Genomic DNA, 25,257 nt, shown 5'->3' with positions numbered 1-25,257 from the left:
TGCTGCCATTGAATGATTATTTCGCTAAAATGGCCTCCACGATCTGCGCATGCCGTACTAACGCTTCGTCCTTCTGGCGACGACCGATCAGCTGCACGTGGCATGGCGCGCCCTCGAGCTCTTTCGGATCATCTAGTTGAGTTAGAATGGATACCTTCACTTATTGCTATGAATGAGTCCTTACAGGGTGGGTAATAGTCTACGTTGCGAATAAAATTCGCATCAGCGACGGAGTTGGCTTTGCCAAAGGGAATGACACAGGCCGGGTACTAGATTGAACGGTCAGCAAAATTCTTCGCTGTCTACACAAAGCAGACTCCTACATCGACTAGGTTGGCGAGGACGGTGTACATTGGAACACCATACGTGTCATGAGGGACTGCCGTGCTCTGATATCCAGGCCCGATGATCACATCAAGTTGATTATCCAGGTACACGCGGCGGATTTGGGCTGCGATTTCTGCTCTAGCGACGTTGAGGGCGAACAAGTCTCGAAGGGTTGCCTCACTTCCCTTTCCATCCAGGTCATAAGTGAATCGAAGAGACGGAATGGGCGGCTCCCCACCATTTCGGATATGCTGCACCTGCGTCTGATCTGGATCAATACGGAAGAATCGGAATGACAGATCTGACGCCGACGCCTGGAACGGGACTTGGCCCGATAGATCGACGATACGATGGCCCGCCCTAGTCAGCTTTTCTGCGGCCAGCGCGAGAGTCCTCTGCATGTTGGGGTGCAACGGCGCCTGTGGATCTTCTGGCAGAAGGCCAATGGTGAGCGTCTGGCTTAACGGCTTGGCGGGCTCTATCCATGGAAAGCCAAGGGCCGTGTCATCCATATCATCCGCCGGTGCATTGTATACCACGCGAAGGAGCAACTCTGCATCCCGAACCGAGTGACAGAGGGGTCCAGCCACCGGGGCAATGCCAGTCATTCCTGGACGACCAGCACTAGTTTGACCGCCGTAAGGCACGCGACCGACACTCGGTTTGAAGCCAACGGTACCACAGCACAAGGCTGGAATCCGGATTGACCCTGCAATATCGGTGCCGATGCCCAAGATCGATCCACGCATCGATATCAAGGCTCCCTCGCCACCACTGCTACCCCCGGCCGTAAGATTGCCGCGATGGGGATTCAACACGCGACCAAAGACATTGTTATGCGAGTCTGCGGTCATCATGGTCTGTGGTACATTCGTTTTGACATATAGCACCGCTCCAGCCGCAAGAAGAATCGCCACGAGGGCAGAATTCTGAGTGGCTGGTGGACGGTCCAAGAACGAAACAAATCCGAGCGAAGTGTGAACGCCTTCCACGTTGAATGTTTCCTTCAGACTAATGGGCACACCGTGGAGCGGTCCAATGGGTTTTCCTGTTGTTTTGATGTGTTCGTCAAGCTCCTTCGCTCTAGCCAGTGCCTGTGGGAACATGGTTTCCGTGAGGCAGCATGTCAACTGCTGCGCAATGGCAGCTCGCTTACAGAACGCAGTCGCGACCTCGACGGCGCTCAATTCCTGCGCTGCGAGCTTGTCTCGTAAGGCCGTTGCGTCTTGGATTTCTGTAATCGCAAGCTCCGCTGCGGAGAGAAGACCACACTTTGAGGGCACATCTAGGACACATTGGTCGTTGATCTTGACCTGCTGAAGAAAATCTGCTGGCAGTCGCCATTCGGAGGGGATTTTAGCGTCTGCTTCGGCCCGTTTGGCGGCGGCTTTCTCTTGCCAGGTAGAGACAGTCATGTTTTGCTTTGAGAAGATGCGAGTGATACGAAGGAACTGAAAAATGAAATAGTTGCCTTTATTTATACCCGTTATCTTGCGTACATCATCCTCGTGTATGCGGGGTGGATTTCCTCATCGCCAATCATCGGTTTTTACGCGGTGGATGGGGTCTCCGTCGGCACTTGGCACCCGTCGCGGTCACCCAGCGGAATCTTCCGCCACGAGACAATCCTAAGCTAAAGATCGAGAATGCGGATAAAACATCGATCTAGCCATTGACGAGGGCCAACAAACTAACATGGCTATCCATACTTAAATAGGACTCCAGTTGGCGATTGACCAATGCATCAATGATATTGCAGAAGATAAGGACGATTGCCTGTTTCGATATCACTGCGGTCTATAATGGGGTCGGCGCCCACGCAGCCGCCAGTCACGGGGAACGAGTCAACGCCCTCGATGCGCTGGTTTCAGCCTACAACGTCTCCACGCTACGGCACAGATTGGTCCCGACGAAAGAATCCATGGAGCAAATGTCCAGACTCCCTCAGTTGTATCTCCACTATTTTTATCTCGACATTTTCGTACCCAATAGTTAATGAAACCAGGCGGGATTATTGGCTCTGCCGCCGCCACTGGGCGAGGCACCAATCAGAGATAATTGCGCAAATCCCCGGAGTGGAGACGGGAGATACGTCTTGCTGCCGGATTGTCGCGATCACATCGAAATCCACTGAAAAGAGAGGCAAGAAAAGGGGATAAGGCCGAATCGACATGGCCCCAGAACGACTCTCTGTCTCTCGTTTCGTTTTGCCTATATAATTTGCAAAACGGACGGACAACTAGATGTGGTATCTTCCAAATCACGTCATGAATTTAGCAACCAGGACCTCGGATCTCCTAGTACTGTCTGGCAAGATCTTTGCACCACTCACTTGGTCTCTCAATTTTATACTTCGATCTCCACTGCCGCGACCGAACGTGCTCAGACACTATCGTGGCCAACCGGCTGTCATGAATGATTGGGCTTGGACCGGCCCGGTAGCCATGCCAATAAGCGATAATTGCGCTCCGAAGCAGTGGAGACTGGGGATGCATTAATGCGTGGAGCTTTCCCCGGATTGCAGTGATCATGAATCTCACGCGGCGAAGAACACGGATGATAAGGCAGAGGGCAGAATGAGGCGAGAAACACAAAGACAATGCCCCTTCAGTCCATCCTTTGGTCCTGACTGCAATCTCATCCAACAACAAACCCTAACTGGTGATCGTTCACCATGACAACCACCAAGGGCGTCGAAACCAAAGCGTTTCCGTCAGGGAACCCAAAGCAAGATGAAGATGCAGGCAGCATCATCAATCACGTCTCTACAGGTGCAGTTTTCTAGCGTAAGTGCTTTTGCGGATGCATCCAGTTGTCGCTTGGCAGAAAGTGGCTGTCACCTGTGGATCTGATGGCAGCAAAGCAAAGATGCAGGCAACCGACTGGGGAAAAACGTACGGGATCGTCCACCTTTATTAGGCGGTGCTTTGACGCTGCCAAATATTCGTATATTGGAAGAGATTCTCAAGATAGTACTCCTCTTGCAGCTAGTTGCCTACGCCATCTGCGATATAGATAGTTCTCTACTAGGATCATGTCACAGATAAGCTCATGCTTTAAAGGAGCGAAGATTCGGGCTATTTTAGTTTAACCAATAGTGATTAATTATTAAGATGCCCCTTCCTTGGGAGGCTATTCTGAAGGTGTCGGATGTATTGAGTTTATAAGTGAATACATATTAAGTACTATGCAATCTATAGTAAGAAGCAATACGCACCCAACTAACAGGGGTACTCCAAAAACCCTCCCAACATAGACTATATGTCTCGGGGTTGGGACTGGAGAATCAGTCCTTCGAAGTGTGTAGGTGGTCGCACTAGTCCGGGGACGTACTGTATGTACAGTTCACACTCTTGACCGTCGTCGAATTTTGCAGGGCCACCCTGACGGCACGTATGTGAAATGGTTTTGGAATTGCCATTCTTGTTTAGGATTCACTTGCTGAATATCGTAATCCCGAAATAATGTGGCCGCAAGCTTTGAGATTTCGAAGTGAGCGAGGTTTCGCCCTGGGCATTGATTGTATCCAGCACCCCACTTCCAGGAATGTTATCAGTGGATAAATCAGAGCAGAAGGGGCATTGTACATACGTGAATCAAAAATGAATCCATTCTTTGAGTTTCACCTTGCAGCCAACGGTCTGGATTGAAGCTGTCGCAATCTTCGCCGAAGAGCTCAGGGTTTCGATGGAAGACCCAAGGATTGACGCTCAGAATGACGCCTTCCGAGAAAAAACGACCACCGATTGTCATCCCCCCTTTGGGCACGACACGTGGTAGACCGAGTGCCACGGCGGCATGGAACCGATATGCCTCTTTGATCTAGCCGAGAGGGTTAGCATCTTTGTTTTGCAACAAGCTTCTCAAGTCATACACAAGCTTGAAGAAAAGGCAGGTTCTGTGCTTCGGCATGTTGGATCACAGGCGAAAGTTCTCCACGAGCGTGAGCAGCATCGAGCTCCTCATGCAGCCGTTGCAGATGGTGGGGATTTCGAATTAAAAAGTAGAAAAGGGACTGTGTCGTGGCGCTGACAGTATCTGCACCAGCACCAACATTCGCAACAGCAGCCGCGAAGATTTCATTCTCTTCCATACGATCAGGATACCTAGCGCGAGTATCCATCCACTTCTGCATCATATCACTCCGGGCATCAGGATTCTTCTTCCGCGTATCAATAGCGGCAAGACAGGTATCGAAGATGTGCGACGTGGGCTGGATGCCCATCCGGCTAAGAAGAGGGTTCCCTAGGGTCAGATTATGAAGCCAGGTGTAGTGGCCCATCACAGCAATGTAAAGAGCCAGTGCTCGGGTATTTGCGATGGCGTTCCGGATATCCTTTCCAGACTCGATGAACCCAAAAGACTTGGAGAATGTGACTTCGCCGAGGACGTCGAATGCGAAAAAGGTGAACCACCTGTTAAACTCGACCGGCTCGCCGGACTTGCAGAAGTCGTCCAGACGGGAAGTGAAAAGATCCAAAACTACGTCGACGTAGGATTCAGATTTGATGATGTTGGAAAGAGCGTATCCCGATGCGACGTTGCGACCCTTCTCGATGTGTCGCCGAGGATTTAATTCCGACATCTGGTTCACATAGTGATAGTCAGGAAGACTGAAGATCGAATACCATGAACCCTAGTAAACAGCAGTTTAGATACTATCATGCCTAAAACGTTATCGCCATACTTTAACGATATTAGCGTGAAGGAGTTGTCGAACTGCGTCGGGATGAGATACGCTGACTTCATTGTCCCTGATACGGACAAAATAACCTGCCACCTATTGGCATAAAGGACTTTTGAAGGTAGGTTGAGCAAACATACCATGTTTTTTGTGCAGTTTGATAATCTCTTCCTCGGTGTGGCCTTTCCATAGCTGATAGACCTGCCAGAGACTCGAGAACGACGCCAAAAAGGGACCTGGAATGTCCCTAATAGGCGTCCAGTACCGTCTGACGACCGCACGAGCTAAAACTGCGCAAACAAGCAGCAAAGGCAACACAGCGCGCCCATTGAGCGATGCAACCAGCTCCGGTGTTGTGAGAGGCACCATTGTGTTGGGCCAAGTCAACAAGAGAATGTGTGTTCAATCGGGGGGTTTACGGCGAGAACGCTCGTTGTGGGTATTGTCAACCTAATACTCGAACGCTGAGTCGCCAGGAGTTGACCGAAAGGATCCGGAATATATTATTCCCCTCCAATAAGCTGTAGCTGTTCAGGTGCTTTTTGTCCCGTCCTGCCTAGCGCTTGACCAAGGATGGTTACGGCATAAGCCCCACGATTCCTTGTGGAGCATTGTAACAAAGCGATTGTTAGTGCGAACATCACTAGCGCAGAAAAGGGCAACGGATGGATGAATCGACAAAGGTCAGATCTGGATTCTCCACATGTCTCGGCCCGGGCCCAAATACATAATCCCAGGGGAAGAAATTTGACACTGTTCAGGGTGGTAGGACAACAAAGGCATTTTTTTTTGCCTCGAAAAAGACTCCCTTCCAGCCATGCACGTCTCCTGACCCTTCGTCTCATCACTACAATGTCTACTCCTCCAGACTATCCGCCGGCCTTTTTGGCCCAGGATCGCAGGAAACCGGCTGCTATTGGCATGGTAGTCACGACAGCGCTGTCGACCATTGTAGTTTTGGTTCGCCTATATGCTCGAGGATTTTTGATTCGAGAGCTAGGTTGGGATGATTATACAATCGTGATCGCACAAGTATGGCCCCTTCCCACTATCTCTAGCATAAAACTAATGGTCATAGTTGGTCGCTTGGCTCGACATGGCACTGTCGCTCATGGACGTTCACTACGGTTGCGGTCAACACGTTGCGACACTTATTAGCCACCCGGAAAATATGGTTCTGATGTACAAATGGCTTGTCGCTGCTCAGATGGTATACTTCTTGAGCCTCTGGCTCTGTCGCGTCTCCGGCTTGTTTTTCTATTCACGTCTCAACCCGATGCCACAGTTTCAGCTATACATGCGCATTTCATTTGTATTCGTGACAGCTGTTTTTGTTTCACAGGCACTTGTCATTGCAGTTCAATGCATTCCGCTCCAGGCCCTGTGGGACCCTACGGTGAAAGGCAAATGCATGGGCTCCACAGCCGTCTTTCTCTCGACTTCGGTGCTCACAATTGTCTGTGACTCGCTCATCTTAATTTTGCCAACCAAAATTATCCTCGGATTGCACGTCAATTTTATGCGGAAGTTGGTCTTGGGTTTCGTGGTTTGCTTCGGAGTTTTGTAAGTTGTCTGGAAGCTCGCTTGATAATATTAATAGTGTCGGCTGACAGCTGAACTTCTAGTGCTATTGTGTAAGACCTTTCTCCCCACCCCTCCGGATTATTCTGTCTAATCCCCAACCTTAGTACATCAATTCTCCGAATGGTCGCTATGATTGTCGCCTTACAGCACCCCGAAGACATTACGTGGTATTTTTCCGTTGTTGTGGCCTGGTCCAGTGCAGAGATCAGTGCCTTCATTATTGCGCTCTCACTTCCTTCCTTGAGAGGCTTATTCGGCTTCTTGCGAAACAAGGGGAACTCAAAGTCCGGTCAGAGTAGCGGTTCTCGGTCCATTGGCCTTGGATCAGTACCTCGAACAGCCAAGCACAAACGAATCTATGACGGACCCAATTTTTATCAGAACTCAGTTGATATTGAGACCCAGAGAAATGTCCAGAAAAGTCCTAGTCAGGAGGCGCTTTGGGATGATCGGGACAGACAAAAAATTCGCGTCATGGATGTAGTCCACGTGGATGTTGATGACCTTCACCCTCAAAAGTGAATTTAAAATAATGATACCCTGGTGGATAATATCATTTCATGTCAATCATTCAATAAATTTTTCATTTTCCCGATAGTGGCTTAGAGAGAGCACCATCATTATCCTCGGATGTGGTGACCGAGGGATTGGCTCAAATCCAATCTCCAGGTGTCCACAGAGCTGTAAGCGTGGACCAACATCAAAAATTACCTACACTATTTTCCAAAAGGGAAACTAGGACGTTCGTGCGGAGGGCGAGATGGACTGAATTCTCATAACTAACCCTTGGGATCATCAATCATTTTACAGTAGATTGACAGTGATGTAGAAACCGGCTTTTGATTCTGTACTTGGCTGCTCATGCATGTGCCTTCCTTGTAGACACTACCCGGATTCTGGTGACCATGCAACCTTCGGCTCCTGACACTTTCCATCCTAGCGGGCTAGAAGTAAGTGATGGTGTGGAGGGTGTGGGAGATCTGAGGTGATGGAAGGATGGCAGGTTGAGCAGCAGTGGAGACGCCGGACCTGACAGCTGTTACAAGTCAATATTTAGTCTCACCAAACAAACAATACGCAAATATAAAACCTTGACTGCCTTGCTATGCAGTTGTACCTTTCTAAGGCCCAGATATCCAGACATCAAGCCTTATCCCATTCGGACCAGGGTAGCAAACGCGCTATTCAACTCCTGTAGAGATCGGTGGCAAGCAAGGCCAGTTACCTCGTTGTATATACCAACAACAATAGAACAACAGTTCTTCCACTGAGCAACCTAGACGCTCTCTCCATTACTCAACCCAAACCAATCCTCCGTTTCTCATCGTGCTTCTGGCCCTTTTCCAGCTCGTATTGTAATCCCCCCTCCCCCGGCTTTCTACTAGTCTCGTGTTCCTAGGACCTTGACCAAGAGTATGACGTATCCACCGTAGTGTGAAAGAAACTCTCTTTACTTCTGATCGCTATTTCCTTCGATTGCTTCGGCCGAGAATTATTTTGCTAGGATTTCGCCTAAGGTCTGAAGCTACAAGATCGATAATAGCTTGGAATTACTCTGATATTTCCTATCTTATTCATCGATTATCAACTAACATGGGCCCTACTATAACGCCATGAACATGCCATTTCGAATTCGTCATCTCCATGTGAGGATTCATGCTGAGGCACAATGACCGCCATCAACGCGCAAGTCAGTGCCGGTCATGAAGGCACTGCCGTCAGCAAGCATGTACACAGTGGGCGCCTTGAAATCTTCAGGAGCACCCAAGCGACCAAGGAGAGCTCCGCGGAGCCAGATCTCTTCGACCTCGGGCTTCTCCTTCAGAAGAGCGTCGGTCATAGCGGTACGAATGTACTAGATGGAACATTAGTTTTCGACCGAACATGATAATTTAGTAGTTTCATACCCCTGCTGACAGAGTATTCACCCGGATACCATGTTGGCCCCATTCTTGAGCGACTGACCGGCACATCTGGTGAACGGCAGCCTTGGACGAGTTATAGGCGGTACAGGTCAAGCCCTGGGTTCAAGAAAAGCTGTCAGTTTTTTGATAATGAAATCTGTTTTCCAAATTCGAGTACATACACGGTTGGCAATCTGTCCAGACATAGAGGCAATCATCACAATACTGCCTGAAGTCTTTTGCTCCACACAGATACGGGCAAAGTGCTTGGCGGGAATGAAAGTTCCAAGGACACTGGAGAACAGACTATCAGTCGTTTGAATCTTTTTAGTTCATTTGTCACCGCTTTGACTCACTTGACGTCCAGCATCTTTCGATATCCATCAACTGGGTAGTCAAGGGCCGGGACCATCTGCTGAATCCCGGCACAGGTAATGAGACCGCGCAAAGGCATATTGCGACGTAGGCTGTCACCGGCAATTTTCTCCAGAAGCGCTTTGGTAGCTTCCTCGTCTGTGATGTCGCACTTCGAATAAGTGGCTTGAAGACCGCGCGACTTGGCCAGTTTTTGCACAGCAAACCATTCTTCCGGGTTTGGTTCCGGGAGGAGGTCCAGACAGGCAACGTCGCCGCCGGCCTCGAGTACAGCATTGGTCAGTGTCATACCAAGCCCGCGGCCACCTCCGGTGACTACGACTGTGCGGCCGCCCAAGGAGAAGAGGGCATTGGTAGGTGCGAACGCAGCGGGAGTCTCGTTGGACTCTGGAACGATCGCAGGGGTGGAGTGGTCGAGGCTGATGGATGGAGCCATGCTGAATGTCTGGAAGGGTAACCACGAAGTGGAGATGAGGAAGTCCTTGTTCGTAAGTTCTTTTGCAGGGAGAGTGCGGAGGGTCTACAATTCATATATGAAGGTTGCTGCTAATAGTTAAGTGGCGACTTCACAAGTCTCTGCGGCTATTCACGACCCGACTTGGGAAGTTTCAATGCCGCAGAGCCACAGTGGAACTCTCATCGAAGGAACCACTTTTGCCGGAAACTACATGCAAACGAAGCTCCAGTTTTCTGGAGCTTCCTTTGCCGGGTTCATCAAATCATGCGAATGTTTAGTTGAAACAGCCCAGTCGGCGCCTGGAGCTGGGGGTCAGACGGGCGTGGGCTTGGTGCTTAAATATGCTGTACATGGTAAGTGTGAAAGACACTGGGTAGCCCAGGGCAGTAAACTAGGAAATGACTGGAGGTGTGGAATGAGAACATCAGCGTTTAAAGTTTCCTATTCTAGTAATTAGTCTTGGAGAGCAGGGTAAGGGCTTAGCCGTCGATCTGCTCGGTTTCCGGCGTACGTGGGTGGACTGGTTCGGCCCACCGATGCCCTATTCCTCATTGAGTGGAGACTCGCACGCTCACGATATACAATGCATCATATTACGCCAAAGTATTACAAACATTTGCACATACTGGTCTCCCTGTAAAATTGTAGGAGATAAAAGGTTAAATAGAGTTCATACGTTTCTAACCATCGTTTGGGCACTTTGAGCTAAAATTTACTCGAATTAGACGTGCCCCCGCATTTGCGGATCCCGGGGTGGCGCCGTTCCGGCTAGATGTATTTCGCCATGAAGCTTTCTTTCCAAGGGTACTTTATAAAGGCGAGGATCACCCACTGACTCCAGAATTAAATGAAGGCATCTTCCCGACACCATCATGACATTCCTTGTTGGGCGCCCTTTGACTTACGCCATTACGGCCACTGCTGGCAGTGGATTCTTGCTGTGAGTACCTCTGATAGGATGTTTTGAAGCCGTATTATTGACTGAATGTTCAGCTTTGGCTATGACCAGGGTGTCATGTCCGGTTTGCTGACTGGGGATGCATTCACTGCAAGGTTCCCAGAAATAAACACAACCAAGGGAGGGCATGGAAGCCCTTCGTTGCAAGGCACCGTGTAAGTAATCGACCATTCCATGAAAGGTAACTTGAAATGACTTTTTTTATTTGAGCAGTGTCGCTATCTATGAAGTGGTGAGTTGTGCAACGAGACGTTATCAGCAAGATGCTAATTAAAATAGGGTTGTTTTCTTGGTGCAATCCTAACCTTGATCGTTGGCGAGAAACTTGGTCGTCGCAAATGCATCATGACCGGAAGTATTGTCCTAAGTATTGGAGCTGCTCTTCAATGCAGCGCATATAGCATCCCTCATCTGATCGTGGGCCGTATTGTTGCTGGCATTGGGAATGGTCTCAACACCAGCGCTATCCGTAAGGGCCCGTCTGTCTCCTACGAAAGACTTGAGATGCTGATAATCATTTCAGCCGTTTGGCATTCGGAATTAAGCAAGGCTGCAAGTCGAGGAAAAGGAGTACGGCTACCCGGAGTCCCAACTGAAGCACGGAGTAGCTGACACCCCATATAGCTGGCTATTGAACTGGCTATCAACATCTTCGGAGTCATGCTTTCGTACTGGGTTGGCAAGTTAATCTTCTACTTGTCTTTGCTTTGGATCCTTGTTAACTGAGAATCTTGCAGATTACGGTTTCAGCTATGTGGAAAGTGAGGCTCAATTTCGCTTCCCCATCGCATTACAGATTGTTTTCGCTATATTCACTTTTTTCGGTGTTCTTTGTTTACCTGAATCTCCCCGATGGGTATGTTGCCAACATCCATTATTTGTGATCAAACTAACAATATGAAAGCTTATCAAACATGGAGATGAAAGCAAAGCTCGTCATGTCCTTTGGTCCCTGCAGCCCAATGCTCGAGATATCGATGAACAAAACGCTGTCGTTAATCTCGACGTCACAGAGATTACCCGAGCCATTGAGGAGGAAGAGGAGGCATCCACTAATGGCTCGTTCAAAGCTATTTTCCAGAATGGACAACAAAAGTTCCTGTACCGGACACTTCTTGGTATGGGAGGACAAATGATGCAACAGGTTTCGGGCATCAATTTGATCACATACGTGAGTTATTGAACTAGAAACGATTTAAACCTGGCTGACTGAATCCTAGTATGCCACAGAGATTTTCGAGGATTCTGTCGGAATGGGCCATAATACAGCGCTGCTGCTGTCTGGATTTAACGGCGTGGCCTACTTCTTCTCTTCCTTGGTACCTATCTGGGTTATTGATCGGTTGGTGGTCTTCCCGAGGCACTACTATTCGTTCAGGCTAACGCTTTGCAGCCTCGGTCGCCGCAAACTGATGATGTTCGCTGTCGTTGGACAAGGCTGCTGCATGGCTATCCTGGCTGGCACTGTGTGGAATGGTGGACACCAAGCTGGTCTGGTTGCAACCGTCATGCTATTTTTGTTCAACTTCTTCTTTGCTGTGGGACTTCTGGCTATTCCTTGGCTCTGTAAGTTTTTTCAAATTACTATTGCGCATGTCTGCTGATTCAAAACCTTCGTGTAGTGCCCGCAGAATATGCGCCTTTGGCTATTCGGACTCGTGCAGCAGCCCTGGCCACTGCTACCAACTGTACTTCATCCAGACTTCCGCTCTTAAAAATGGGCATAAAGCTAACAAAGGCTCGTCAGGGATCTTCACTTTCTTGGTCGTCGAGATCACGCCTGTCAGCATTTCAAGCATTGGATACCGGACTTACATCTACTTCGCTGGTATGTCCCAATCAGACTTCAAATAATACACAGGCGTTTACTTATCATTCTGCCTAGTATTCAATTTCTGCTTCCTGCCACTCATCTATTATTTCTACCCGGAGCCTCGCAATCTTACTCTGGAGCAGATCGATCGCCTTTTCACTGGCGAAAAAATCAAGCTCTATTGGCATCCGTCAATGGGTACGGCTGGTGACGCAGATATTCGGGTGGGCCAGGAGAAGGACATTGAGAGCGAGAAGGCGCAGCATGTCGAGTAGAAGAGTTCTCTAGACAATGCGTAATGCATGTCGTTTGAGGCACAAGTGCCACTGATCAATAACTATACGCTTTCTCTCAATCAAACCAGAATAGCAAAGAACCCGCAGGTTTTCCTTCCTCGTACTTTTCTTTCCTGTTGTCTTCATTCCCGACGCTCGGCCAACTCCCGCGAACCCCACATCTGGAGCCGACCACACGGCAAGCCACAAGTGGATCCGCGCTGCGCTTACAGTAGCCTATTACGGTAACTTTTTCGCCTCTCGTGGCGTCCTATTTCCCATCTCCCCATGTTCTGCAGAACCCCAAACATCCCATGTCCTGAGCATGCAAACCTGTCAAGAACGATTCGATTGCTCAGAAAAATATGCCGAACACACACCTGAACAGCCCCACGGCTGATGTCGAGGATAAAGACGACTCTAATCAGCTGGGTGCCAAGCAAGACTCAAAAGAGTCTGCGGCGGAGCCAACAACCGAGCGAAAAAAGCGTACAAGAACTGGCTGCCTCAATTGCAGCCGCGGTCGCCGAAAATGTACGCTTTACGAATGATGATCCTGTCTAAATTAAATCACTCAAACTCTTCCAGGTGACGAAGCGAAGCCAATGTGCACTAGATGCAAACGCCGAGGGGACAAGTGCCAATGGCGTATGCTAGGCTCATTCCGCGATGCAAACATCAAAGTCTTGGAGTCTGACCATCCATCGATGAGCCAGGGTGGGGCAGTGAGCAAAGATAAACGTCAAAGTAGATTCAAAATCCTGAATGCTTTACCAAACAATACTGCACAAGCCGGAGAATCGAAGACGCAAAGTCAAAAAGCTTTTGATGAAGCTGAGTGTTATGGCTCACTTTCTTCGACGGAAATCCAAGGTGATGCTGATGGCGATCATAACATGAGAGTTGACTATGAATCGCCCCCAGGACGCCCTTCTGCCGCAGAAGTTAATCCCCACTCAGTCGCTTCCCTGCTTGCACAAAGACTTCCAGGCTCTGGCTCAGCTGCTGGTCAGGGGCTGTCCCCGCCATTATCGAGCGGGGAGAGCACCAATTATACCAATATACACGAGACCTCGAACCAACCAGAATATCGACCTTCAATTTCCAGCGACCCTTCACCACACACCCATATCAATTCCACTCCTGTGTTTGTGGTGGACGAGGTCACTGCCTCGAGAGACTCACCTCAGGATGTTCAGTTCCACTCTTCTGTTGCGGATTCCTACCAGTCTGTTCCGTCCTCTCTCTTTGATAATAGCGTCTTCTCCGATCCAGCAGATTTTGTCAATGACGTCTTTCTCCCCGGAACAGCTTATGAAGCTCTACACACCACTCTCCGCAATCGTCAACTATGGACTGCCAGGCTGGATGTACCCAGTCGGCGGAGTTCACCGGATTCTGTCCCATTTATTCATACTCCAGAGGCATCTACGGGCGTGAGCTCTGTAGCGAGGACAGAAACAGACGCTTGCCGCTCCGGAACAGATCGGCTTTTTAAATTGTCGCCGCAAAGAGAACACGTCCTGTGGCAGAACTACTTAACTGAGATCTGCTCTTGGGTAAGATGCCTCCGTTCCGTGACTCAATCATACATCCTGTTAACAATCACAGCTCGATATGTTTGATAGCAGCCACCATTTTGCCTCTACATTCCCCCAGATGGCCAAGTCGGCACCTCATCTTCGCTATTCAATTCTATCTTTGTCTGCTCGCCAGCTTGAAAGGCAGAAGAATGAGAAATCTCAGTCAGAAAGCCTGTCTCTTTACCAGGAGGCCATTCATCTCCTTCTCCCTGAACTGGAGAGTAAGACCACGCCGGTAATTGCTTCTTGTGTTATATTGTGTGTGCTGGAGATGTTAAGTTGTATGTCATCTAGACATGTCGTACCATTGGGTCTGAGTCTAATGTTGCATAGGTAATCCCAAAGAATGGCGTCGTCATCTCGACGGGTGTGCATACTTGATCCAAGCAGCCGGAATCAATGGCTTCTCAGGGAAAGAAGAGCAAGCATTGTTCTGGTGTTTCGCACGAATGGGTATGGACTATCAAATTTTTTCATCAATTTTGATTTTGACCATGATGCTTACCATGCGGTTAGATGTTTGTGGTGGCCTGATTTCGGAGGAAGAAACTATAATTCCCATCCACAACTGGAGGCCCAGTGATATGAGCGCAGCCGAGGCATCACGACTTTTCCTCTCATCTGCAAAAAGCAACTTCGACACTTATGCCAATTACACGGTCTATCTCAGTGCGGAAACTGTTGGGTTACTCTTTGGCTGGGCAGCGAAGATGACATACCCTTGTACGTCATGCCAATCTGCTGCCAACGAGGATGGCACAACATATATCCATCGCTGGGAGGAGCTTTTTGGTCGCGTGGAACAATGGTACGAGAGTCGACCGAGCCAGATGAAGTCTATTTTCAACTTCGGCACACCTGGTCATGGTGGAAAAGATCAACCGTTTCCGACAGTGATATATGGAAACGGGGCCGCAAGCAAGTTCTTGCCTTGTCACCGTTTGAATTCAAGTAATCTAATCTCAGACAGTTTCTGGAAATCAACTATACCACACCTGCGCTCTGTTATTGCTTCAGAGAAGGCCCAAAACACTGATTCTGTCCAGGAGACCTGTGAGTTTCTTGTCTATGATTCTCTAGCCTAACATCTGACTTAATTGTCTTTATAATAGCGCTCTGTTCTGTGGCATTCTCGGAAGATATGCGCCATCTCTGCCTCTAATGCGCACCAGTGAGTCTTTTTCCAATCTTGTGTCAATTTGTCGCTGACCGCTACCTCAGCGGCTGCTGGACGAATGCTCTCCAACCACTGTGGATTGCTGGAAAGGTCATGTCACACCACTCGGAGCACCAAGCTATTATTGAGACTTTGATTCGCATCGAGCGAGATACCGGGTGGGCTACTGCGTGGCGGGTCGAAGACTTGAAGGAATTCTGGGGGGAGTATGATAATGATGAGGATGAATGCGGCGTTGATGTCGAATAGATATTTTATAAATAATAAATGGATGGTAATAACTAACCGATGCTGCTAGATTGTGTAACGTTAAAAATGGGAGGGTTATTACGAAGTTTATGTTCGATCTAGATGAGGTCACAGCAACCTGGTCAGAACCTCACCCAACCTTCCATTCTATCATTACCCACATCCGCACATACGTGGAGAGTTCAGTCCCGTTTGGATTGTAGCACCGTTTGTTTCGTATGTCGAACCAATACCAGAGGTTAAAAGGGAAGCACAGGATAGCGCGGAATGACAAAAGGCTCTATGTGGTGCAGGATGTACTATTTCTATTATGTCTGCGATTGTCTTCACACCTGCTCAATGGCAGACCGGGTTCAAGTCTCGGAATTCTCCACGTAAGCTTTCAATCCCGTCTCGCCGAACCTCCTCAACGAGCTTTGCCACCTCTGGTGCAATCACTTGCTCATCAAACCCGAAATGTTTATACGCCGCCGCACCGGGTAGCGAATGTCCGAACGTGCTCATTGTGTAGCCGGCGTCGGCGTATCTCTCCCAGCCATTAACTGCGTACGCCTCAATGACGACACTGGGGATTCCGGACCGATATTTCAAGACCTCTCGTTTATATTCTCGGCTCTGCTGTTCGAAGAGACGCTGACACGGGAAGCTGACAATGCGCGACCTGATGTTTGAACGGTCCAGTAGCACCTGCCGCGTGCGTACTGCGAATGCCATCTCAGCACCGACGCCGATCAATGTAACTTCGGCTTGCTCATCTTCGAGGAAAACATATGCACCACGCTGGACCCCATCTCGTGAAGAGTATTGCGGGTACTGCTCCAAATTCTGTCGGGACAGCGAGATGATCGTGGGGGTGGACTTTGCCTGCAATGCTGCGGAAAACGCACCAGCTGTCTCCTCACTATCACAAGGCCGAATATAGAGAATATTAGGCATTGCACGGTAAAGGGCTGCTAATTCAATCGGTTGGTGTGTGGGTCCATCCTCTCCTGTCCCAATTGAGTCGTGGGTGGCTATGTGGATCTGCTGTAGCCCTTGAAGTGCGCCCATCCGAATGCCAGGGGCGGCATACTATCCTTGTATCAGCAATTACTGCTAGATTAGACTTCTGGTGATAGCTTCACTTACAATGTAGAACATAAAGAAACTGGAAGTTATGGGCAGGATAGTGCCTTTGTTGAAGGCTGCTAATCCGTTTGAGATGGAAGCCATGGCATGCTCTCGAATACCCCAGTGAATATATCGCCCACTGTAGTCGCCATTAAGCCCACAAGTTGTGTTGAGTTCAGGCTAGACAAAGATAAATTAGTCGAGGGTGAACATAGGTAATACAGAGCCGCTGCTTACATGCTGAAAATCAACCTTCCCCTTCCAAGCCATGTTCACCGAAGGAGTCAGGTCGGCGGTGCCTACCATGAAGTTCTGCACATTCAAAGCTAGCGGATTGCAACAGAGACCAGCGGACTTTCTGGAGGGTGTTGGGGTTGTTGGGAATTCTTCTTTTGACGGAATGATCTTTGTCCAGTCCTCGGTCAATTTCCCTTCCATTCGCATCTTGAACTCTTTGTACAAATCTGGATACGCCGTCGAGTAATCTTGCACGAGCTGGTTCCAGGTCTCTTGCAAGTTTCGGCCTCTTGCTTCAACCTCACGGAAGAAACTGTAGGTTTGGTCCGACACAGTGAACTGCTCATCGGGGTTCATTCCGAATTTTCGCTTGATGTTGGCGACCTCGTCATCGCCGTATGCCGCACCGTGGGCCTTGGCATCACCAGCGACTTTGCTCCCGATGCCAATCACGGTCTGTACATTGATGAAGGTCGGCTTCTCCTTACTGCATCGGGCGAGCATCAGAGCGGCTACGATTGCTTCAACATCATAACAGCCGTCTTCAACATCGATCACATCCCAGCCACATGCTCTCATTTTGGCATTGATATCTTCGGAGTTGCAAATGTCCACGCTTCCGTCACACGTAATCTGAGGTTCCCTTCTGTCAGTGTAGGTCCAACCGGTACTAGGCAGAGCATACGCTACCTGATTGTTATCGTAGATTATAGCCAGATTATCCAGCCTCCAATGTCCGGCGAGCTGAATCGCCTCCATTGCAACACCTTCCTGAAGGCAGGCGTCGCCAATCATGCACCATGTCATATTATCCACAAGAGGGTAGCCGGGTTTGTTGTAGACAGCACCGAGATGATTTGTTGCCATAGCCAAACCCACCGCATTCGCGACACCTTGCCCAAGTGGCCCGGTGGTCACTTCAACGCCGTCGATTTCAATCTCTGGGTGGCCTGGGCAGAGCGAGTCTGTCCGCTCTGAGTGGTACGACTTCAGCTGGTCCATCGTCATGGCTGGGTAGCCAGTCAGATGCAGGAATATGTACTGAAAAAGGCAGGTGTGGCCGTTGGAGAGCACAAACCGATCCCGGTTGAAGAAGTCGGGGCTCGTCGGCACGTATCTCATGCAGTACTTCCACAGCGCGATGCCAATCGCAGCCATTCCCATCGCGCCACTTGGAGGCAAGAATCAGATTATGTTGTAGGGGGTAAATGCTGACGTCGATTACTCACCCAGGGTGTCCGCCCTTGTACTGCTGGCACAAGTCCGCGATCAGGCATCGAATTGTTCGTAGAGCGAGATCAATTTCCTTTTGATCTTGACTTGGAAACGGCTGGTCTAGCTGGCAGACGGACAGCCCGTTCGTTTCCACCACATTCTGGTCTTCACGTGAGGGCATTCTGGCGGGAGAACCGAGATGCTGCAATCTAGGTGTACGGCCAACAGACAGACAGATGTCTTCTTTTGAGTATGGAGCGCCGCGGGATGCGTCTCGGTCAAGAGACTCATTCTTATATTCCGAGTTCTCTCTTTGATCCACATCACTCTTCTGGTTCAGTTTTGGGCGAGACATTTTCCATGCTGAATATCGACTTCTTTGTTTCTACTCCGGATGCGCTTAAGACTTCCTGTTTCGGAAAGCGGAGGTTGCCCCACGCCTGACCACAAGAGCGATCGCCATGATCAAACATCAATCTGATCACGAGATTTAGACGCGCATGGTATTGCGCTTCAATCTTCTTCCAGGCTTTATTCTGTTCTCGCCTTCTTTCCCTTGCCGTGTCACATCTTCCTCGAACGAGTATAATTATCCGATTTGATCAGTCGGGCAATGGTAAGAGTGACAGCATCTCTAGTGTCATCCACTGCCCGCAAAAACAGAACATGATCAATGCTTTGACAGGCCGAATTCCGATTATCGGCCTTCGACAGTGCACACACAACGGGAACCACTCCTCTTTACAAACCTCACCCAGCTCCTGGCCATTTCGGGATATATTGCTTCTCCCTCGGTGGCTATCCTAAACTGCCAGATTGTGGGCTTGGTGTCTATACACCAGCCCAGCAAGATGATCCGGTCCTATCACATTCGTTAAATATAGCCTATCTCAAGCCGTTTTCTCGTTCACCCCTCAAACAAAGCATGATGGAAATAAAACAAATCCTCGATTGAGATGAAGCATTAAATAAGCAGATTGTTTTGGCCTGATGATTTGAATGATGAAAATATGAAAATTACAGTCGGTCTATATCGCATCCGTGAAAAAGAAAAAGCAAAACCCCATACATCAATATCATGCTAAATGACACAGCAACAGATATTTTAAGTTAGGGTGTAGCCGCCGTCAACGCGGAGGTCCGCACCGGTGATGTACTTAGACGCGTCGCTGAGCAGGAAGGTGACGGCACCCATAAGGTCTTCGGGGGTACCCATCTTACCGACGGGAATAAGGGAAGTCCACTTGTCGCGCAGCTGGGGGTTTTCATCAAGGATTTTGCGGGTACTATACCAAAATAGTCAATCATTAGTAAATCTGATTTGGACACCAAAATCCAACAATGGCTCCGGGTCAGTCTTACAGAGCAGTCAGCATGTATCCCGGGCTAATACAGTTAACGCGAATATCTTGGCCGGCCCACTCAACCGCGAGCGACGCAGCCAGATGCCGTACAGCAGCCTTGGCAGCATTATACGGCGCCTGGGGCTGGGGCACGTTAACAATCGAGCCAGACATGGACCCGATCATGACGATGCTGCCGGGAGCACTACGCTCCATGAGATGCTTTGCGACGCCTGTGGCGAAGAGGTACGTGCCGTCGACGTTGACGCCCCAGAGCTTCTGCATGCGGTCAAACGGGTAGGAGATGGCGTCGAAGTTCTCAGTGAATCCTGCCGATGTGACGAGGTTGTCAATGCGGCCGTGTTTGGCTAGGCATTCGTCTAGGGCTTGATTCACTGAGTCGGGGTCGGCTACGTCGGCATAGTGTGCGGTGACGTTGGGCATTCTGGTTATCGCGCAGTAAGTAAGTTAGCCACTAAGCCACGGTGGTGGCGAGCTTAAGCAGGGAGAGGGGTAGCTCACTCCTCCAGACCGGGGTTCTCCTTGCGGAACTGCTCGATCAGCAGGTGAGCCTGTGTCTCGGCTTCCTCCTCTGGATATTAATTAGCGGATGACTCTCCGATTCTTATTGTTGAAGCAAACAACATACTATTCAAATCAACAATGGCCAAATCCGACCCCGAAGCAACCAGACCCTGCGCCATAACCAGTCCCAAACCGCGCGCACCGCCAGTAACCATACTAACCTTGTTCTCAAGCGAGAACTGAGCAAGGGTACGCTTGAAATGCATACCGCCACGACCTTGAACAATAGGCTGCGCGGGCATCTCGCTGTCAGGCGGGTAGGGGATCTGGACGCTCTCGTCCGTCCGGGCGAAGCGGCCTTCATGCTCACCGGAGGCACCCTCGGGCGCTTTGGTGGTCGCCGCTAGGAGGGGGTCTTTCGTGGGGTCATCTTTCTTGTTGGCGCGGATAGCTGTGTATGACAGCGGGCGCAGGGCGGAGCTCAGGACAGGCCGCGAGACAGCGGATAGAGCTGCTGGGCGGGTGGGCAGAGCTCGGATGGAGCGTGCGACCGTGGGTTGGAACATTTTGGAGGGTTGGGGGAAGCTTCAATGGGGTGTTGAAGCTGGAGAGGCGAGAGGGGAGTGGAGAGTGGTCTAGGAAGGAAGTATGTGCAGCAAGGGGATGGATGAGGATGTCCAAGGAGAGAAGGGAGAGAAGGGAGACCAGGAGCACGAGAGGAGAAGGGGAGGAATGAAAAAAGAAAAGAAAGGAAAAACAATAATAGCTGTCGGAGCTTTGGGTCAGCTGGGAATGTTGCGGTCAATTGGGGAGAGCTAGAGGCGAGTCTGATGTCAGTGGGTCCGTGTACTGTCAGGGTATTCTATGGCTACAGATCGAAATCATGAAGTGGTCCATCGTCGTGGACCTATAGGTCGTCCGGCAGCTTGGATCAGACCTGCTCCATTGAGTTGGTCGGGGAAATAATCATGCAGTCGGCTGCCATGCACACGCTTTCGCCACTAGACCCCCGCCTGGCCAGTGGCGATTCTCTACCACAACATGACGCTGGTGCTGCCGCTCACATTCGTTACCGCCCTTTTACTGGGGCGGGATTCCCGCCGGTTGCCCGTTAACCAGCCCCAAGGTTCCAGATCCACTCCACTGGGCGGATCTAAATCGACTATGATTGTTGTGAATTGTGATAACAGTGCAAGTGATTAAGTACCCCACACAAATCCCTAAGCAAGTGGCCCCCGAGACCGGTCCACACCGAGGACTCGACTTTCCCAGACTGCCTGACAGCTACACTAATCGGCGAATTCGACGAGGGGAGTGCCGCTTTTGCATTGGTCCTGCAGGAACAAGTCAGTACAGGTCACGGGGCGCATCAGGGGACCGCCATCCGATCGTTCCAGAACAAATCAGGAGGTGAGCGCGTGACTGGACTTACTCCTTTCTGGTGCACCACCCTGAGGATCGTGCCCCGTTGCGGGCTACGGATCACCGTCTCCATCTTCATGCTCTCAATCACCACCAGCGGCTGGTCCTTCTCCACCTCGTCGCCGGCCTGCACTTCCACCCGCAGTACCTTGCAGGGCATTGGCGCGAGCACGCTGTTCGTCACGTCCTTCATCCCCAGCGCTTTTTCCATCCATCCGGCCCGCGGCACGGTCAATCGGTACTGCGAGCCGCGCTGGAAAGCGATGATCGTGTCCTCGTCCCGCACGACGGTCGTGTCGAGCCGTGTGTGAGGGAAAAAGGAGGTGACGACCCGTGACGTCGGGTCGAGGTGGCTGACCACTTGCTCAAAGACCCGGTCGCCGACTTCCACGTTGAAGGTGTTGTCGGCAGTCTGCTGCACCCGCACCGTGAAAGGGGACCCTGCTGGAGCGCCCGGTCCGGCGGATTCGGCGAAGCTCAGCTGGCGCTGCTGGTAGCTCGGGGTGAAGCCGACGGACGGGCCAGACCCCGATTTAGAGTCGCGGTGTAAGCATGCCAAGGCGACCTGGGCCAACACTTCTTCTTCAATGGGTTTCTTGGCGAAGAGCTCCTCGCGGTGCTTCTCAATGTACCCCGTCTCGACCTCGCCGGCAATAAAATCCGGGCTCCGGCACACGGACTTGATGAACTCGATGTTGGTCACGGGGCCCGCAACCTCGTACTGCTCGAGGGCAGAGGCCAACTTGCGCAGGGCTTCCTCGCGGGTGGCTCCCCGGACGATCAGTTTGGAGATCATGGGGTCGTAGTGTGCCGAGACGTCATCGCCCTCCACAAACCCAGCGTCGATCCGGATGTCAGCCGTAGTGTCGGGCGTACGCACATGGATTAGACGCCCGGAATCGGGAATGAACCCCAGATCTGGGTTCTCGGCGTAGATCCGGGCCTCGATGGCATGTCCCATCTGGGCCATGCGCGCCTCCACTTCCTCTTGAGTCAGAGGCAGCTTGGCCCCCTCGGCCACCAGGATCTGCCAGTGGACCAGATCCTGGCCCGTCACCATCTCCGTCACGGGATGCTCAACCTGTAGCCGCGTATTCATTTCCATAAAGTAGAAGTCGCCCGTGTCGTTGTCGAAGATGAACTCGACCGTGCCGGCTCCCTCGTAGCCCACCGCCAGCGCCGCAGATCTGGCTTTGGCCCATATGTCCTTCCGGGTGGCATCGGGGAGATGTGGTGCGGGCGATTCCTCGAGGATCTTCTGGTGTCGACGCTGAATACTGCAATCTCTCTCACCCAAGGCGACGCTGTTGCCGTGTTTGTCTGCAAAGACCTGGACCTCGATGTGCCGAGGTGTGGTGATATACTTCTCCACGAGCACATGATCGTCGCCGAACGAATTCATGGCCTCTGACTTGGCCGACTCGAGCTGCGCCTGGAACTCGGCTTTGGAGGCCGCAATGCGCATGCCCTTTCCGCCGCCACCCTTGATGGCCTTGATGAGCACGGGGTATGTGATCTTGTCCGCTTCGGCTTCGAGGAATTGCGGGTCTTGGTTCTGCCCGTGGTATCCCGGGACGCAGGGTACGCCTGCAGCGGTCATGATCTCTTTTGAACGGCTATTTACATTTGGGTTATGTCAGTGTTTCAACAGTTGAGTAAAAGTAATGCATACCTTTTATCACCCATATCCTCAATCGCCTTCCACGGAGGTCCAATGAAGACTAGTCCCGCTTCGGTACATTTGCGCGCGAACGCAGCGTTCTCACTCAACTATGTAGTTGCGTCAGTGGCTGGCAGTATCTTCTTGTCAAGTGGGACAAAACTGACAAATCCATAACCGGGATGTATCCCACGACACCCTTCCTTGCGCGCAATTTCAATAATCCGATCGCCATCCAGATACGCCGACACGGAGCCCAAGTTATACGCAAACGGCGAGCTCAAAGCATGCTGAGCTTTGCTGTCTGGGTCTGTGTAGAGGGTAGTCACGCGGATTCCACGCTCCGCTGCTGTCCGACCAACTCGGCTGCAATCGGTCAATCGGCAATGTCTATAGAATTGTACAACAGCAATCCAATGGGACAACCTACAGGGCAATTTCGCCACGGTTCGCAATGAGAATTGAGTCCAGCGAGGTATGAGCGCCTGGCGTGCTCGACACCGACGAGGCCGCTCGTGTTGTTCGGCGGGTCGCGGTCGGGGCGACGCGGGGAGCAATGCGGAGAAGGGATGAGAGGGGCATGGCTGAGGACAGCCGGGATTGAATTAGGGGCTGAGAGGGTTGATGTTCAAGAAGTCTCAGCAGAGAGACATTATAGGTAGAGATAGTATAAGGTGAGAGAGAAGAGGAAGAAAGAAAGAAAGCACCCTTGGAAGATGGACTGTTGTCATTGCCGACGCAAAGCGAGACTACGCGGGGAAACCGCTGTCACGTGTCATAGCTCTACATCGATGCAACGATGGAATCGGAGGCATATTCAAGGTATTTACATGTAGTATTTACACCTGACTAGAGGTAATTCGCAGCCCGCCGGAATTCCTCCCACCACGGGAAATTCCCATATCTCGTCCCATCCGACTTCAACTGCACAGGCGATGTGCAGTACACAGCACTCATGAACCACGGGTTATCCGTGGTCAGCAGGGGTTTAGTCCTATGCCGGGCGGGACTCCAGCAATAGGTCGCAATAGCCATCCGACCCGTCTCGCGATACATCTTCATAGCATTGGTAATGAAGTGTCTGCGCTGGATATACCAAGGTTCATTGGTAAGGAATTCCTCCCACTGCTTATAGGGGAACGGGTTCTGGAATGCGGCGTTGATAACCTCGTGCACCTTCGTACCCGCCGGGAATCCATACTTTGAACAAAAGTAGTTCGAAGCCGCGTCGCCCAGATGCGCTTTCCAGTGCCAGATTAGCGAGAACTCGGTCGCGATGAAGGTCTGATCCGCCCGGAGCCGAGGAAGCACGTAGTCCAGCATTGAGCGGTGAGCGGGCAGATTGGCGATGTGCAGGTGGACATCGACACCATCGAGCTGCGGTTTGGAGGCGATGTAGCGCAGGAAGCGCTCGATGGCGGGTGTCCGCTTGGCGGGCAGGTCGAGCCTGTTCAAGGCGCCCATGTACAAGCGCGTGGGGAGGTGATTTCTCTCGCGGAAATCGATCACCGCGTCGGCCATGCTCTCGTAGAAAGCATTTAGTCGTTCGTTCTGCTGGCCCGGCTTTGCCTCGATCCAGGGCTCGTTCCCGATCACCATCACGTCCACTCGGGGCATGACTAGCGCGAGCATGCGCTCGAGGAGCTGCAGCTCCGCGACATGCTCGGCACTGCCAGGAACGGGGAAGTCGCGCTCTTGGTAGTTCCACTTAAGGCTGATGATGAATTTGAATCCGGCGTCGATGGCTCGGAATACCGCTTTGATATTTGGTCTTTGCTCTGGGTGCGGCACGTCCATCTGATGCATGTCCAGGAAGCCGCGGATCCACTTGGCGCCGACGGCGCGGAGCTCGTCATGGTCGCCATCGACCAGTTTCAATCCTTCGTTGTAGTTGGCTCCCAGAATCCCGTCGGGGGGAAGTGGTTGGGATGCCATGTTGCGAGTGATAAGATCGTTGTGTGTTGGGTGAAACGGGACAAATGGCCTCGGGGGCTGACGTCGCCACTGCCAAGAGGATCTACAATTAGTTACCATCTCCAAATCGATGATATCAGTTACGATACTACTGTCTACACAGGAGAAGACGATAATAAATCTAAGATACAATTTCGATCTGAAAGAGGTGTCATGGTCATACATATACCAACAATTGAAGATATACATATACCTCTCCGGATCAGTAAGTACAAAGTGATCAACAAACACAAAACCACGGGGCCTCGTTAAAACCAGACCTGGGAGAAAAACTCCCCAGAGAAAACTACCCAGCTGGAAAGAGTACCCCAATACATGAATGATATAGTCATAGTCCAATCTGTCTCCCTTCCTTCCGAACACGAGCACATTTCACCGAGAAAAG

At 50.9% G+C, this 25,257-nt stretch overlaps 10 protein-coding genes across 10 annotated transcripts; 3 read left to right on the top strand and 7 right to left on the bottom strand.

Annotated features, from left to right (window-relative positions):
- Window positions 1-16: 16 nt before the first annotated feature.
- Window positions 17-1,742, bottom strand: N7474_001687 (putative general amidase; the record flags this gene model as incomplete). The annotated part of the gene is made up of 3 exons (XM_057193102.1): window positions 17-132; window positions 185-269; window positions 324-1,742. The coding sequence occupies 3 exons, from the start codon at window positions 1,740-1,742 to the stop codon at window positions 17-19; spliced, it is 1,620 nt and encodes a 539-aa protein (XP_057058055.1).
- Window positions 1,743-3,720: 1,978 nt separating this feature from the next.
- Window positions 3,721-5,380, bottom strand: N7474_001686 (cytochrome P450; the record flags this gene model as incomplete). Its single annotated transcript, XM_057193101.1, has 5 exons — window positions 3,721-3,864; window positions 3,919-4,149; window positions 4,202-4,963; window positions 5,015-5,100; window positions 5,152-5,380. Coding segments are annotated over 5 exons (1,452 nt in total), but the record flags the coding sequence as incomplete, so codon positions are not given.
- A 483-nt stretch (window positions 5,381-5,863) lies between these two features.
- On the top strand, window positions 5,864-7,117 carry N7474_001685 (uncharacterized protein; the record flags this gene model as incomplete). Its single annotated transcript, XM_057193100.1, has 4 exons — window positions 5,864-6,043; window positions 6,090-6,574; window positions 6,637-6,645; window positions 6,700-7,117. 4 exons carry the CDS (start codon window positions 5,864-5,866, stop codon window positions 7,115-7,117), a joined length of 1,092 nt encoding a protein of 363 aa, XP_057058053.1.
- Window positions 7,118-8,249: 1,132 nt separating this feature from the next.
- N7474_001684 (oxidoreductase, short chain dehydrogenase/reductase family) lies at window positions 8,250-9,310 on the bottom strand (the record flags this gene model as incomplete). Its single annotated transcript, XM_057193099.1, has 4 exons — window positions 8,250-8,450; window positions 8,503-8,616; window positions 8,682-8,793; window positions 8,856-9,310. The coding sequence occupies 4 exons, from the start codon at window positions 9,308-9,310 to the stop codon at window positions 8,250-8,252; spliced, it is 882 nt and encodes a 293-aa protein (XP_057058052.1).
- Window positions 9,311-10,203: 893 nt separating this feature from the next.
- Window positions 10,204-12,377, top strand: N7474_001683 (uncharacterized protein; the record flags this gene model as incomplete). Its single annotated transcript, XM_057193098.1, is given in 10 exon segments — window positions 10,204-10,271; window positions 10,325-10,442; window positions 10,569-10,859; window positions 10,914-11,006; window positions 11,017-11,145; window positions 11,194-11,460; window positions 11,510-11,827; window positions 11,912-11,977; window positions 12,037-12,117; window positions 12,222-12,377. 10 exon segments carry the CDS (start codon window positions 10,204-10,206, stop codon window positions 12,375-12,377), a joined length of 1,587 nt encoding a protein of 528 aa, XP_057058051.1.
- Window positions 12,378-12,742: 365 nt separating this feature from the next.
- Window positions 12,743-15,386, top strand: N7474_001682 (Zn(II)2Cys6 transcription factor; the record flags this gene model as incomplete). Its single annotated transcript, XM_057193097.1, has 7 exons — window positions 12,743-12,911; window positions 12,966-13,936; window positions 13,989-14,241; window positions 14,294-14,413; window positions 14,477-15,024; window positions 15,073-15,131; window positions 15,182-15,386. 7 exons carry the CDS (start codon window positions 12,743-12,745, stop codon window positions 15,384-15,386), a joined length of 2,325 nt encoding a protein of 774 aa, XP_057058050.1.
- Window positions 15,387-15,722: 336 nt separating this feature from the next.
- Window positions 15,723-18,129, bottom strand: N7474_001681 (transketolase family protein; the record flags this gene model as incomplete). The annotated part of the gene is made up of 4 exons (XM_057193096.1): window positions 15,723-16,457; window positions 16,515-16,676; window positions 16,734-17,904; window positions 17,963-18,129. 4 exons carry the CDS (start codon window positions 18,127-18,129, stop codon window positions 15,723-15,725), a joined length of 2,235 nt encoding a protein of 744 aa, XP_057058049.1.
- A 924-nt stretch (window positions 18,130-19,053) lies between these two features.
- N7474_001680 (uncharacterized protein) lies at window positions 19,054-20,382 on the bottom strand (the record flags this gene model as incomplete). The annotated part of the gene is made up of 4 exons (XM_057193095.1): window positions 19,054-19,234; window positions 19,311-19,736; window positions 19,814-19,883; window positions 19,941-20,382. 4 exons carry the CDS (start codon window positions 20,380-20,382, stop codon window positions 19,054-19,056), a joined length of 1,119 nt encoding a protein of 372 aa, XP_057058048.1.
- A 723-nt stretch (window positions 20,383-21,105) lies between these two features.
- N7474_001679 (acetyl/propionyl/methylcrotonyl-CoA carboxylase subunit alpha) lies at window positions 21,106-23,480 on the bottom strand (the record flags this gene model as incomplete). Its single annotated transcript, XM_057193094.1, has 5 exons — window positions 21,106-21,150; window positions 21,249-22,854; window positions 22,911-23,008; window positions 23,066-23,264; window positions 23,329-23,480. The coding sequence occupies 5 exons, from the start codon at window positions 23,478-23,480 to the stop codon at window positions 21,106-21,108; spliced, it is 2,100 nt and encodes a 699-aa protein (XP_057058047.1).
- A 267-nt stretch (window positions 23,481-23,747) lies between these two features.
- N7474_001678 (uncharacterized protein) lies at window positions 23,748-24,833 on the bottom strand (the record flags this gene model as incomplete). Its single annotated transcript, XM_057193093.1, has 1 exon — window positions 23,748-24,833. One exon carries the CDS (start codon window positions 24,831-24,833, stop codon window positions 23,748-23,750), a length of 1,086 nt encoding a protein of 361 aa, XP_057058046.1.
- Window positions 24,834-25,257: the final 424 nt, after the last annotated feature.

Source organism: Penicillium riverlandense (genome assembly GCF_028828495.1).
Source record: "Penicillium riverlandense strain IBT 135883 chromosome Unknown utg000001l_segment0_segment0, whole genome shotgun sequence".
NCBI classification, from domain to species: Eukaryota; Fungi; Ascomycota; class Eurotiomycetes; order Eurotiales; family Aspergillaceae; genus Penicillium; species Penicillium riverlandense.
This window is presented reverse-complemented; position numbering and strand designations above follow the sequence as displayed.